Source organism: Brassica napus, chromosome C4 (assembly GCF_020379485.1).
Source record: "Brassica napus cultivar Da-Ae chromosome C4, Da-Ae, whole genome shotgun sequence".
Lineage (NCBI taxonomy): Eukaryota > Viridiplantae > Streptophyta > Magnoliopsida > Brassicales > Brassicaceae > Brassica > Brassica napus.
This window is the reverse complement of record NC_063447.1, coordinates 55,029,531-55,044,058: the sequence shown is the minus strand read 5'-3', so window position 1 is coordinate 55,044,058 and position 14,528 is coordinate 55,029,531. Positions and strand designations below refer to the sequence as shown.

General features: G+C 31.8%; 1 protein-coding gene and 1 long non-coding RNA gene across 2 annotated transcripts; both read left to right on the top strand.

The window, feature by feature from the left end:
• The first annotated feature begins 4,224 nt into the window (after positions 1-4,224).
• LOC106360020 (transcription factor MYB14) lies at positions 4,225-5,839 on the top strand. Its single transcript, XM_013799631.3, has 3 exons — positions 4,225-4,506; positions 4,599-4,728; positions 5,261-5,839. Exons 1-3 carry the CDS (start codon positions 4,374-4,376, stop codon positions 5,748-5,750), a joined length of 753 nt encoding a protein of 250 aa, XP_013655085.1. The 5' UTR covers positions 4,225-4,373; the 3' UTR covers positions 5,751-5,839.
• A 2,648-nt stretch (positions 5,840-8,487) lies between these two features.
• LOC106359140 lies at positions 8,488-14,297 on the top strand. Its single transcript, XR_002657448.2, has 4 exons — positions 8,488-8,898; positions 9,181-9,273; positions 10,756-10,816; positions 10,968-14,297. It is a non-coding gene; the product is annotated as an uncharacterized LOC106359140 (long non-coding RNA).
• The last annotated feature ends 231 nt before the right edge of the window (positions 14,298-14,528 follow it).

Here is a 14,528-nt window from a genome sequence, read left to right as displayed (position 1 = left end):
ACGGCTCAGATGATGCAGTTAAGCGTAGGTCTTCATAAGTCAGGTAGTATTGTCGGTTGTCGAATCGTCTATGTAATCATTCTCATATCATAATTGTAAGATCATAACAAATCAGCGTTAAAAAAAAAACATAAATGTATTTACTTTTTTTACAAAGGTTTTACATTAAATAATAATATACAAATTTACTCTTTTTAAAATAAAAGAAAAGGTTCAAGCATATACCTACTCAGATTTAAACCAGATCTAATCCAACCAATTAACTTACTATTTAGTGAATGGGCAAGTAAACCGTAGTAACCAAAGATCCGAACCGGAACCGAACTAAAATACCTGAAACTGAAACCAGACCGAAACCTTCAAATGTCCAAATAGTTCATATATTTCTAAATCCGAAATAATTGAACCGAACCAAAAATGTAATGGGTAAATATATAAAAATATTAATTATATATAGATATAACATAACTAAATATATATTTTAAATTTAAAAATCAATTAAAAATTCCTGAAAATATTTGAAAAGACTAAATTATTATAAAGTATCCGAACTATCCGAAAGTATCCGAATATTTTTAACCAAAATATCCAAAATAATCAGAAATATCCAAGATTTTTATCTGAATCATCTTAATTATTCAATATTTTACCTAAAATACTCGATATTTAACCCGAATGAACTGGAACCGAAACCAAATAAGAACAAAAAAAAATTGGATATATTTCAGTTCTTAATTTTACTATCTGAACCAAACCAAACTACACGAACCGAAAATAGGTCAGGTAATATCCGAACTGATACATGAAATGCCTAGACCTACATGCACTCTAGATTGTAATCGAGGAGGCAATATCCAGTCAAATCTTATATCTATACTTCATCAGAATTCTAGTTCTTACATAAAATTCAAATACCAGAAATACCCATGTCTGAATTATTTTTAAATATATTGTTAAGTCAAACGAGAAAATACATATCTCCTATATATTAATTAAAAAATATTACAACTTTATCACTGAGATTATTCTTAAAATCCTTAGAGAAATAGGTTGATCCATCTAATTGTATAATAATTTTTTTATTAACTAACCATAAATTCATTATTAATGTTTATTATTATTTCCTTAAATAAAAAGAAATTTTCTAATGTGGCTAAAGTATATATGACAAGTAATAATTTTGAATAATAAAAATTTGATAAAAATTAGCGTATATTTTATCATATTTGTTTAATTTAAAACTATTAAAATAAATTAAAAAACCATATTAACCTTATAATAAAATTTAGGTTTTCTGTATATGTAATATTTTGAATTTTTACAAATGATTATAAATTAATAAAATAGTTAAAATTCTCATATTCAAATTTTTTGATCCATGGTTTAAAATTTTTTTATGACAAGATACAAATGATTACAAAATCATATAAGTAAAAAGTCTAATTTAATTAATTATTAAGATCAAAAGATATATATATATATATATATATATCATTTTAAATTAAACTATATACCATATAAAATACATAAATATTTTAATTTAAAATTTTACTTTGAACAATTTATTTTGATAAAAGCTTTGAACAAACATTGACAATTTAATTTTTTTTTTAAATTATAAATTACTAAAACTGTTAATCCACACTGAAAAAAATTAGTAATTTAATGTTTTTCTATAAAATATACAAATGATCAAAAAAATCATATGATTAGAAAATATCATTTAATAGACATTAATATTAAAAATATACTTTATTTATTAATATTATTTAAATTTAATTTTATATCTATCAAAAAGTAAAATATCGTTTGGATTAATAAAATTTATTTATATGTTTGCACCAATTTAATTATATATGTAACAGTTACTGCATTTTAAATTATTAAATATATATTTATTATTTCATAGTATGTAAAAACATATAATACCTAAAATAATTTATATATATAATGTTCATCCCGCGCAAGTCGCAGATCCTAACCTAGTTCCAAAATTTTTCTTCTAACAAATATCATTCAATATAGTTTCACTTTCAGTAGATTACTCTCCTACCGGTCTTCTATCTAATCCAATTGTTAGGAAAGTTTAGGCAATGTATTTTCTCTTTTGCACTTTGAAAAATAGTTTTTTCTGATTTAGTGAGTTTATCATTTCAAACAAAAAACAGATCATTTTCATTGTTAATTTTTGAAACGTTAAAAACATCCAAAAACCATTCAAATCTAACGATTTTGAAAAACGTATCATAAGAAAATAAAACATAAGTATCATATATATATATAGCATTATACTAGGTTAAGATCTACGTCCTGCACGGAATGAACATTATATATAAATTATTTTACGTATTATATATTCTTTTATATATTATGTAATAATAAATATATATTGAATAATTAAAATTCAGTAACTGTTACGTATATCATTATTAAATTGGTGCAAACACATAAATATTTTTTTTTAATTCAAATACATATTTTTTATTTTTAAATGATATTAACATCATTTTTAATTATATAATTGTTTCTACTCATATTATTTTTTGATTATTTGTGCTTTTTATAACAAAAACTTTAAATCACTGATAACATTTTTTTTGGTGGGATGTTAAATCATTTTAGTAATTTATAAATTTTTAATTAAATTCACTGCGAATTTTAAAATTTACATATTAAGTTGTCAATGTTTGTTCGAAGATTTTATCAAAAAACAAATTCAAAGCAAATTTTGAAATTAAATATTTATTTATCTTTTGTATGGTATATAATTTATATTAAGCGATATATATACACACACACACACACACACACATATATATATATATCAATCTTAATATTTCTTAAATGAGATTCCATACTTATATGATGTTGTAATTACTTGAATCTTTTCATAACAAAAAAAATTTAAACCATGGATAACAAAATTTTAATCTGAGACTTTTAACAGTTTTAGTCATTTATAGTCGTTTTAAAAAAAAATCAAATATAACATATACGGAAAATCTAAATTTTTATTATATGATTAATGTGGTTGTTTGATTTATTTTAATGAGTTAAAAAATGATAGAGGACTAACTAATTATTATCAACTCTTTATTATTCAAAATAATTAATTGTCATATATATTTTAGCAACATTAGGCAATTCCATAATTTTTATTTAAGGAAAGAATAAAAAATATTAATAATTAATTTATAGTTAGGGTAATAAAAAATTTATTATATATTTAGATGAAACAACATATTTTCTAAAGATTCTAAGAATCATTATGGCGATGACACTTTGGCTATTTCAAATGTTGTAATGATTCTCTTTTAGTATATAAGGGATGTATCAAAATTAAAAAAAATCATGAAATGACCATTCAACTAGAATTTAAAATCTCTATCAATCTATAACGTATTTTGAAATTGTACCCTGCAAATATTTATGTATGAATATGAAGCTCAACTTCCGAATACTAAAACCATAGGAACATAGATCAGGACAAATATCAAATCGAGTTTAGAAAATTTGTCCACCCCTTTCTAGTGCTTTACTGCTCATCTGCCTTTACACAAATATCATTTCTTCTTCTGCATAAACTTAAAAAGCAACTTACACATGGAATAGTAGAACGACATAATATGTTTTCATTTATTATAATTAGTAAAGATTAAAATTCACAGAATTTTTCCTCATCTTCTAAATGTTAGAAACATTTAAAAATATATTTTTGTATTTAAAATGTAATAACAATTTTTTGTGTACTTTTTAACATACGTAATAGTAATACCTTATTAAGTTTCTTACCATTATATCGACCACCTAAACGAAGTTACATTGTATTAATTAAATGTAATAACAATTTTTTCTGTACTTTTTAACATACGTAATAGTAATACCTTATTAAGTTTCTTACCATTATATCGACCACCTAAACGAAGTTACATTGTATTAATTAAATGTAATAACAATTTTTTCTGTACTTTTTAACATACGTAATAGTAATACCTTATTAAGTTTCTTACCATTATATCGACCACCTAAACGAAGTTACATTGTATTAATTAACTTTCTCATGGCTAAAAAGTTAAAGGAAATAAAGTTGGAAACTTTGGACAGTGTGAATCAAAAGTATGAGAAATTTTCAACTTGGAATTGTCTCACGGTTGCATTTGTAATTAACTAATATTTTAACCCATATTGTTAATGTCTATATATATATATATAATAAACAGACTAAATGTCTGCATCGCATGCTTCCTTTAACTTCTTTAGCTCTCAAAAAACTCCATACCCATCCAACACCTGGCCGTCTAATCATTTTACTCATTTGAGGAGAAAAACTACTAAAATTTTGGTTTATTTTCTTGTGAGTACAACCGGGAAAAATGGGAAGAGCACCATGTTGTGAAAAAATGGGGATGAAGAGAGGACCATGGACTCCTGAAGAAGATCAAATCTTGATCAACTATATTCATCTCTATGGTCATTCTAACTGGCGAGCCCTTCCCAAACACGCAGGTGATTTTAATTTATTTTGTATATTTATTTTCTATCACTACTTCTTGATCTGTAAGCAATACGTTTTTGGTTTTTCTTTGGAAAATTCTTAGGATTACTTAGATGTGGAAAAAGTTGCAGACTTCGTTGGATTAATTATCTGAGACCAGACATCAAACGTGGCAATTTCACCCCTCAAGAAGAACAAACTATCATCAATCTACATGAAGTGTTGGGCAACAGGTTTGTCTTCTTCTTTTTTTTTTGTCTAAAGAGAACTAATCATCAATTTGTTCAATCTTTTCTTGAAGAAGGATCAAAAACTGTTTCTGGTTCGAAGATTTTTTATTTTCCTTTAATTTTACTTCAGCTCCCTTTTACTCTTTCCACTTTGCAAGTTTATAAATGATTTTTTTTTTGTTATTTCCGGTTTGCAAAATATTTTAATATGTTTTTTAACACTGTGGAGCTGAGGATATTCATTATTTATACCCGTGATTTACTCAGTCTCGAAAGATTTGTTTTCAGAGTTTTTATAAAGAAAAATAAAACAACCTTCAATGTTACTCTTAGACAAGATACGCACCTCGACCAATGCAAAACATATGGCGTATATTAGCTTTTGTTTTGTTGTCATCTTCTATGTATGATGTATCTCCATGTTTTCTGCTTTAAAAGGCAATATTTAACTAATAAATTGATGAAATCCATAATATATCATATGTAAGACACTTTTCTAATAGTGTTTACTTTTGTTTGTTTGCTATTAATTTAGATGGTCTGCGATTGCTGCAAAGTTGCCAGGACGAACCGACAATGAAATAAAAAATGTTTGGCACACTCATTTGAAGAAAAGACTCAACAAAAATCAAAACAATGGCGGAGACGCCAAGGACATTAACGGTTCTAACGACACCACACACGAAGACAAAGAGCCTGTGATGGTCTACACAACCTCTCCGCAACAGTTTTCAAATAGCACTACGACACTCGACATATCAGATAATAATAACAAGGACGATACGATGTCGCACGAGGATATTTCTGCATTGGTTGATGAGAGTTTTTGGTCAGAGGTCGTATCGGTAGATAATTCGAGTAACAATGAGAAAAAGATTGAAGGTTGGGAAGGATTGCTAGAGAGGAATAGTAAGAGACATAGTTATAATAACTCGAAGTTGTATAATGATGACATGGAGTTCTGGTTTGATCTTTTCACTAGCTGTCGTAGGATTGAAGCATTTTCCGACATACCTGAGTTCTGACTTTGAGTTCGTGTTGGTTTTTGTCCTTAAGGCTTGAAAGAGTCTTTTTGTAAACCAAATGAATAAATTTAAAAAGTTATATTTGTTTCCTCTACGTTAGTTTTTTTTTTTTTTTTTTTGATAATCCAGGGGTTCCCCACTTACGTGGATCATTCCCCTGGACCCGGTTAGGCAGCGGTCCACTTCACCCGGGAGGGCTGTACCTGGGCTGGGGACAAGGTCCAACACCCAGTACCGCATTTGGTGACAGGGATGAACAGTTCGCCTCCGGCTGGCGTCGAACCCGGGAACATGACAATTGGCTCCCAAGGCTCTAACCAGTAGAGCTGACTCATCCCGTCAAATCCTCTATGTTAGTTGCATGTAAAATATGAATCGATTACATCATTTTAACCATTTCAGAGAGCCATTTCGAAGTCAACCGAAGTCAAATAATGAGTCGATTTAGTAGTCTTCACATTCAGTTATTTTTCCATTTCAACTATACTACTATTTTCCGCTATAATTTTATATTTATATGTTACAAGAATTTAGTTTTGTTGTTAAGGTCGATGATTTCAAAAGCTTCTGCATCTAAAGTCCAAGACTCCAACGTCCAGAATACGCAAAATATTACAGATTATGTATTAAGTATGTCAGTTGTCTATCCATTATAGTTTCAAATACTGCAATTTGCATATTGTAATGTTTTCTTTTAAAAAAGATATTGTAATATTTTTCCCATTTGCAGTACTTTAATCCATCAATAGCAGCAGTAGTTATCTCTTTCTTTCATAATTATTAAACTTTTAAAACGAATAAATGAAAATAAATATATTTTGTGGACCTTAAAATCTGTGGATAAAAACGTGATTAGGTGAAAACCATCAACGTTAACACCATTCGGTTCAAATATCATAAGCTGGTTATTGGATTGAGACTATTTGATTGAACAATTACAATGATAAAAACGTGATTAGGTGAAAACGAAGATGTAATAATTAAAGTTGACGCATACGTAATATCGCACCACTGAGATTGTTCTTTGAACTTTAAATATAAACATCATCCTAAAACATTCTCTACTTTGTTTAGGGCTATACTGGTTCACGTTTTAAATCTTGATAAATTAAGAATATTTTATGAGCAAACAAACAAAAGTTGGATAATATATCACAACAAAGCTTTTTTCCAAAGGCACTCAGTTAATATAATAAATATTTTGATGTTTTAAGAACTGTTTTGGTTTAGCTTTATTTTATTATATTAAATTTTAAGGATACTTAAGATTAATATAGTATTGATAAATCTTAATCTCTAAAACCATGTGTGAAAAAACTATCCACTCCAAAATTTCATGGAACATAAATTATATAATATATATAAAATTTTGGCCAATCCACTCAAGATTGTTAAAAATGGCTGAAATGATATAAAATATAGTCACTTTCCTACTATTCTTCTCGTGATTAAATTAGACCCCTGTTCTAAAACTCGGCCGCCTAGCCGCCTAGGCGTTACGCGTCACTTTTCCGCCCCGATTTATGCCAAATCGGTTTAAAAAATCGGATATCCGATTTTTTTCCTCCTAGACCGCCTAAATGACCGCCTAGCCGCCTAGGCGGCCGCCTAATCTATTTTTTTATTTATTTATTTTTTTTATTTTTTTTTTTTTTTTTTTTTTAATAATATTTTTATTTATTTATTTGATCTAAAATTTTATAAATATCATTTATATTCATAATTTTGATGAAAATTACACTATATTAAGTTTATATATTCTATTTCTGTGTTTTATACAATCTTAAACATGAAAATGTATTAATGTTATACACAATTAAATATTAACATGTTTTATAACATAGTAAACCATCTAAAAATTCCGACCCGCATAATTTCCGATTAATCTCCGATTTTCTCTTTAGGCGCTAGGCCCAACCCAACCGCCCGACTAGCGCCTAGCGCGTTCCCGAACAGGGAATTAGACTATTCCTCTTGTGATTAAATTAGACGTCTCGAAATTACCATGATTCCATGTGTACACCAAGTTGTGTAATCAGTTTTTTTTTGTCAAACCGAACCCAAAATGTAAAAACCTGATATAACAAGCCCATGACATGGTTTGGTTAAGAGAGATTTTACAATTTGTCATCCATCCCTGCTGTCTTGAAAAGCTTCTTGAAAAGCTTCTTGAAAAGCTTATTGAGACCACCTCCATTGGTGTATCTAAAGGGGTTCTTAATGTAAAGTGTGAAAATAATGAATCAAAAAGACATTAATTAACAAGAACTGGTGCTTAATTAAAGGGAAAAAGGATTGGTAAGAGCCATTTACTTGGCACACTCGGATTGGCTTCTTCTATTCACACGAAAGGGTGAAAAAAGCCAACCCTTGTTTTCTCCGTCGTTTGTGTGTTTCGTCTTGGATGAACTTGAAATCCTTTGTCGGTCTCTCTCTTCGTCGTCGATTCCGTCGAAATCTCGACCGAAAAAGATGTTTGATATGTTTCGTCGTCCTCGATTATGTCTGTCTCTTCTTCGACGGCCTCAAAATCCCATCGTCGGTTGGTCTTTCTCTTCGTCGGTTGGTCTCACTCTTTCTTCGTCGATGTTCTTCTCCCAATCCGTCCTTGCAATCACCATGAAGGTTCGATTTCCTTTGTTTTTTTTTGTTCCCGTGAATTGAATCCCTTCGATTAGGATTGGAATTTTTGTTTCGATGATGAGATTTGACTCTATTTATCTCCTTGACCCTGTTTATCTCCTCCCTTTGTCTATCTTATTACATCGTATGTGTTTCATCGTATATTCCTTTGTTGTTGTCCAGGGTCATAACGTCGTTGTTATTCAAAGAGCCGTGAGAGAATGAGAGGTATGTATCTTTGTATGTCTGTGTTTATCTCCCATGTTTGTCTATCTTATTACATCATATGAGTTCCATCTTATAGTTGTTTGTTCTTGTTCAGATTCCAGACCTCGTTGTTATTCAAAGAGCCGCGACAAAAAGAGAGATATGTATCTTTCTATGTCTCTGATTCAATGTTTGTTTTGATCGAATCAGTTTACTGAGCTTATGGTTTTCGTAGGTACTCCATGGAGAGAGGAAGAAAGAAGGATCTATTCAGTATCGGGTTTACTGAAGCTTCATAAAAGACGTTGTAGTTACATTGGTTAGTCTTGTTTTCCTTACCCTGTTATAATGGACTTTAGTATAATGGTGGGAATGATTGTTTCGGGAAAATTAATATACTTGCTTATGTTCTTAGTTTTTCTGTCTTAACAAGGAGATAAAATTGGTTAAGGCTCTGTGGTAAAATATGAATTTAGGTAGACATGATCACACCAAGCTGTTGTTCTCTTTATTTTCATATCTTTTAGTGTTCGTCTGTTTGCCTTTAATTGTTAAGTTCCATTTAATTTAAGCTAACGTTCTTTGTTGGTTTTGTAACAAGTTGGTTGTGAGTTTACTTTTGATGCATTACGGAAATAACACAAACGGATTCACCATCATTAAAGCATCCGTATTTCATTGCAGAAAGCAAGAGGTTAGTATACTTTTCCTTTAAGAGAAGTTAGATATCGAGTTGGTTGGGAATTAAATGGACATTAGTATTATGGTTTGCGTTAGTTGCGGTGAGGTGATTTACATTTAGTTTTAGGTGTAGACATTGAATTTAGGTAGACATTGATTGACATTAACTTCTAAAAACAATACTTACAATGTAATTATTTAAAATATGAAACGATGAAATCGTTTCTGTAAGGTGTAGTTAAAAGATGAAACGATGAACTCGTTTCTCTAAGTTGTAGTTGAAACCTAAATGGTGAAGTGATTGGCATTAACTTCAACTACTTAAAAGTTTTACAACTTTTAACTTGCCCTTTAAATCTGAACAACAGCCCTCTCTCCTTTGCAATCTCCTTTGTTATTTCCTTCAATCTTCTAACTTATATGGATTCTTATAGCCAGTCTTCTAGCTTTTTAGAGCTCTTAACCAACCAATAACCAAACACTCAACCCTCTGACTCGAATGTTTTCTTCGGTACACAATGGGGTGAAGCTGCAGACGTAGAAGCTCACAGTGTGGACGACCGCAAGGAGAGAAGGAAATGTTCACCAACAGAGGACGTTGTGCTCATCAGTGCTTGGCTGAACACCTCCAAAGACCCAGTGGTTGGTAATGAGCAGAAAGCAATTGCGTTTTGGAAACGAATTGCAGCTTATTTTGGTTCAAGTCCTAAGCTTGCGGGTTTGCAAAGAGAGAGCTATCACACTGTAAACAAAGGTGGGGGAAGATAAATGAGGGCGTGTGTAAGTTTGTTGAGTGTTACGATGCTGCAACAAAACAAAAATCAAGTGGCCAGAGCGAGGATGATGTGTTGAAGATGGCTCATGAAATATTCTTCAATGATTACAAGAGCAAATTCACACTTGAGCATGCATGGTTAGAACTAAGGCATGATCAGAAATGGTGTGATGCTTCCTCTGCTAAAGGAAATCTGAACTCAAAAAGAAGAAAGCTTGATGAGCAGTCCGCACAGTCATCAACGTCAGTGCCACTTACCTATGGTGACGATGAAGGTAGTGCTCGGCCTATTGGTGTTAAAGCCGCAAAGGGCAAAGGTAAAATGACTTTCGAAGAGGAAGGGAAGGCGCGTATGGAGTTTCAGAGTATTTGGGAGATAAAGCAAAAGGACTTTGCTTTGAAGGAGAAGCTTAACAAGCAAAAATTGCTTGACAGCCTCATTGCCAAGACAGAGCCTCTTGATGAACTTGAAATTGCTTTGAAAAACAAGCTTTTTAATGATATGTTGGCTAATTAGTTTCTGAGTTTTAGTTTGTTTTAAGATTTTGTTATGCTTTTGTGTCTGATTTTGTCTTCTTTGGGTTTGTAACATTGTCATCTTCCTTAATTAATGGTTAATCAAATCTCTTCCTTAACAAATGCTTTGTTGATTCAGTTTATTATATATACATCTATGACCAATGTATCAAGTAAAGACTAATTAATCCTGATTTTTTCCAGGTTATATGCTTCACTGAAGATGAGGGATTCGTATGTGTGGGTTAAGCTCGCTTTGATTCAGGTACCTGGTTGTATGGTCTGAATAATATTTCTCTTGTTGGTTTCAGTTGAGATGAGGGATTCGTATGTGTGGGTTAAATCAGTTGCTCTGTTGTGTTTCTCGTGTTGTCTTGGTCTGATGTTTCTCGTGTTGTTTTTTGTTTTTATTTCAGGTGGAAGACAGTAAGAAAACATGGGACAGAAGAAGACATTTGGTGGTTTGTATCTCGTGAGTTCCATGTAATAAGTGTAGTAATAAGTTGTATCTCGTGAGTAGACAGTAACCTTGTGACAGAAGAAGACATTTGGTGGTTTGTATCTCGTGAGTTCAATGTAATAAGTGTTGTAATAAGTTGTATCTTGTGAGTAGACAGTAACCTTGTGACAGAAGAAGACAATATTAGTTGTGTCTTTATAAGTTGTGTCTTTATAAGTTGTGTTTTGCTTTCTTATTTCTTATTTTTCTCCAAAACGTGTACCGAGCACATCAAAACGATACTAAAAGAACCGAGCAAAACATAACACAATATTTCTTCACATATCTTTCTACGTTGTTTCTTCACATTTCTTAACTTATTTCTTCTAAATTGTTTCTGCACATTTCTTAACTACCGAGAGAGAGATACTCTATATTGTTTCTTCACATTTCTTAACTTCTTTCTTCACATATCTTTTTTAATGGCATCATCTTCTTCTAATAATTTCGAAGAAATGGATAAAAGATTTGAACAAAGTTTCGATCAACAATTCGAAAATCTTCTCATTCATCATGGCGAGCATGAAGAAGTATCAAGGTCTAAAAAGAAACAAGCCTACATTGAAAGACAACGAGAATAAGGACACATGCAGTTATGGAACGATTATTTTAGTGAAGATGCAACATATCCTTCTCACATGTTTCGACGCCGTTTTCGAATGAACAAGCCCTTGTTCATGCGTATTGTTGATCGACTCTCCGTTGAACTCCCATACTTTCAACAAAGAAGAGATGCTACTGGAAGGTTCTGTCACTCTCCGTTACAAAAGGCAACGACATCAATTCATATGATGACATATGGTTGCCCAGCTGATGCGGTCGACGAATACCTCCGACTTGGTGAGTCCACCGCACTTTTATGCTTGGAACATTTTGTTCTTGGAATCATAAATTTACTTGGAGATGAGTATCTAAGAAGACCCACGCCAGAAGATCTTCAACGACTACTCGATATTGGAGAGATACGCGGATTTCCCGGGATGATAGGAAGCACCGATTGTATGCATTGGGAGTGGAAGAATTGTCCGGCCGCATGGAAATGTCAATATACACGTGGATCAGGAAAGCCAACCATTGTTTTAGAGGCTGTAGCTTCACACGATATCTGATATGGCATGCATTTTTCGGACCCCCAGGTACATTAAACGATATCAATATTCTTGATCGATCACCGGTTTTTGATGATATATTACAAGGTCGAGCTCCAAAGGTTAATTACATTGTCAACGGACACGAGTACCATTTGGCTTACTATCTCACATATGGTATTTATCCAAAATGGGCTACTTTTGTCCAATCTATTTCACTTCCGCAAGGTCCGAAAGCATCCTTATTCGCTACACATCAAGAAGTTGTACGTAAAGATGTCGAGCGTACTTTTGGGGTCTTGCAAGTTCGATTTGCCATAGTCAAAAATCCAGCTCTTTTGTGGGATAAAATAAAAATTGGAAAGATAATGAGAGCATGTATCATTCTACATAATATGATCGTAGAAGACGAACGAGATGGGTGCACTCAGTTTGATGTATCAGTGTTTGCACAACCGAAGTTCACAAGTGGATTTCACGTATTCTACGAATATGCCTTCAAATCTCGGCAATATGATGAGCATTCGGAATCGAGTTCGTGATAAAACAATACATCAACAATTGAAAGCTGATTTGGTTGAGAATATATGACAAAAATTTGGAACAAATCAAGATTTTAACTAATCGGCTTTTTCTCGTTTACAATTTGTATTTGTATTTTTAATATGTTTTTATGTCATTTTTATTAAAAAATTTATGTATGCTTTTATTTTAAATCATTCTACTTAAAAAAATAAATTTAAGAACCCAACGAAGTTATCCCATTAGAGGAGGAAAAAAATATTTTCACTAACTAAAGTTCTTAACTTTTTAAATAACTTTATTAATTACTAATTAATTTAATCATAAGAGGTCATTAGGGGTTCTAATGGAAGGACTTGCTCCGAAAAACTTCAAGCTCTGTCCGTATTCCATCTTATGTTTCCTTGCACTTCGCTTGCACAGCCGCAATTCACTGATAGAGCTTGCGGCAACTGTGAAGATTTTCTTTTAAGAACAATACAACTCTTTTGTTTTACATACAAAAACTAAACTCAGAGCAACTAAGAATCTGAGATCAACAATGGTTAGAATATTAAAGCTACAAAAAAAAGGATATCCGTTACAGTCCAATCAGTTTGACCAAGTGAAATATTGTTGTATTTTTCAACACGTCGCTTACACAGAAACTGACGCTTTAGGGCAAAGCGCTTTGCTTCAAGTCTTGTTTAAACCGAACCGGAAAAAAAAGCGGTTTACACAAACCGTTATTTCGTTTCATAGGCTTTCTCTCTCGCTATCCAATTACTTCATCTTTTTCGAGCCTAAAATACTAAATCAGGGTCAGGCTCAATATGGGCCAAGTTAGCTTAGCCCGTCATAACATTTCAGTGGCACATACGGCCCACTGGCTTCCTCTGCGTTCTGTGTGGTGATTGAAGCCCGTTTTGCTACTTCTTTTATCTTTTGTACTGAACTGTTTTGTTTCTTCCTGTCCTCTGGTTCTTGAGCAGCTCAAAGAGAAGGCGCTAAAGTGAGCTGGACTGGCAGAGAACATGTGTTGCAGAGAGTGAAGGGAGAGGACAGACGCAAGAAAAAATAAAGAATATGAAAGATTTGGAGACCAGTCAAGAGCCTGCAACTACAACTTGAGCTTTTAAACTTATATACTATAGTCTCTATTCTTGTTTTGTATCATATTTGTTGATTTCGAGTAACGTCTAAAGAGTTACATTGAATTCTTGCTTCATTCATTTTTGCTGTGTGGTGTTCTCAGAGTAACCATAGGAAGTTAATTGTCTATTTAACTAAAAGAAAATGATAGCCAAGCGAAAAGGTGAGAACGCTTTAAAAATCCAACTAAACTGAACCGGATCTGGTTTGTTGATTTCGATTCAATCCGGTTATGTAATCAACGTGGAAAAGGAAAAGAAACTGGTTTGCCAAATTTATTGTTCTTACAAATCTTGTTTTTGACTTGAGCAAAGAGATGTTAGTTTTGGAGTATACATGTGGTGGAGTCTCACATGGGTTTCACTAGATATAGGTTTGAGGCGGGTAATGATGAAACAAGGGAATCATTAGGAAAATTCGGGGTCCCTCATTTCAATGTCGACTGTCTCCTCAAATATATTTCTTCTTATTAAATGAAATATTCGTATCAATCCAAAAATGTGAATATATATGATGTAACTTATGTAATAGTGCTAACAATTAAATGGGTGTGTGATTCTTGAAAGGTGGAAACACCTGGGTTATCAAAAAAAAAAAAAAAAAAAAAAAACAATTAAATGGGTGTGTGATTCTTGAAAGGTCCTTTTTGTTTTAACCATATGCGGAAATGCCATGATTCCATGTCTAAAGTCGAAAGGCCAAGTGATAATGCTCACTTCCAATCCACATCAAATCTA

Bases quoted from the DNA above. Each gene is read 5' to 3' on its own strand.
- LOC106360020 (XM_013799631.3), top strand. From the start codon at position 4,374: ATGGGAAGAGCACCATGTTGTGAAAAAATGGGGATGAAGAGAGGACCA. The intron at 4,507-4,598 runs GTGATTTTAATT...GAAAATTCTTAG, and splicing joins AGCCCTTCCCAAACACGCAG to GATTACTTAGATGTGGAAAA. The intron at 4,729-5,260 runs GTTTGTCTTCTT...CTATTAATTTAG, and splicing joins CATGAAGTGTTGGGCAACAG to ATGGTCTGCGATTGCTGCAA.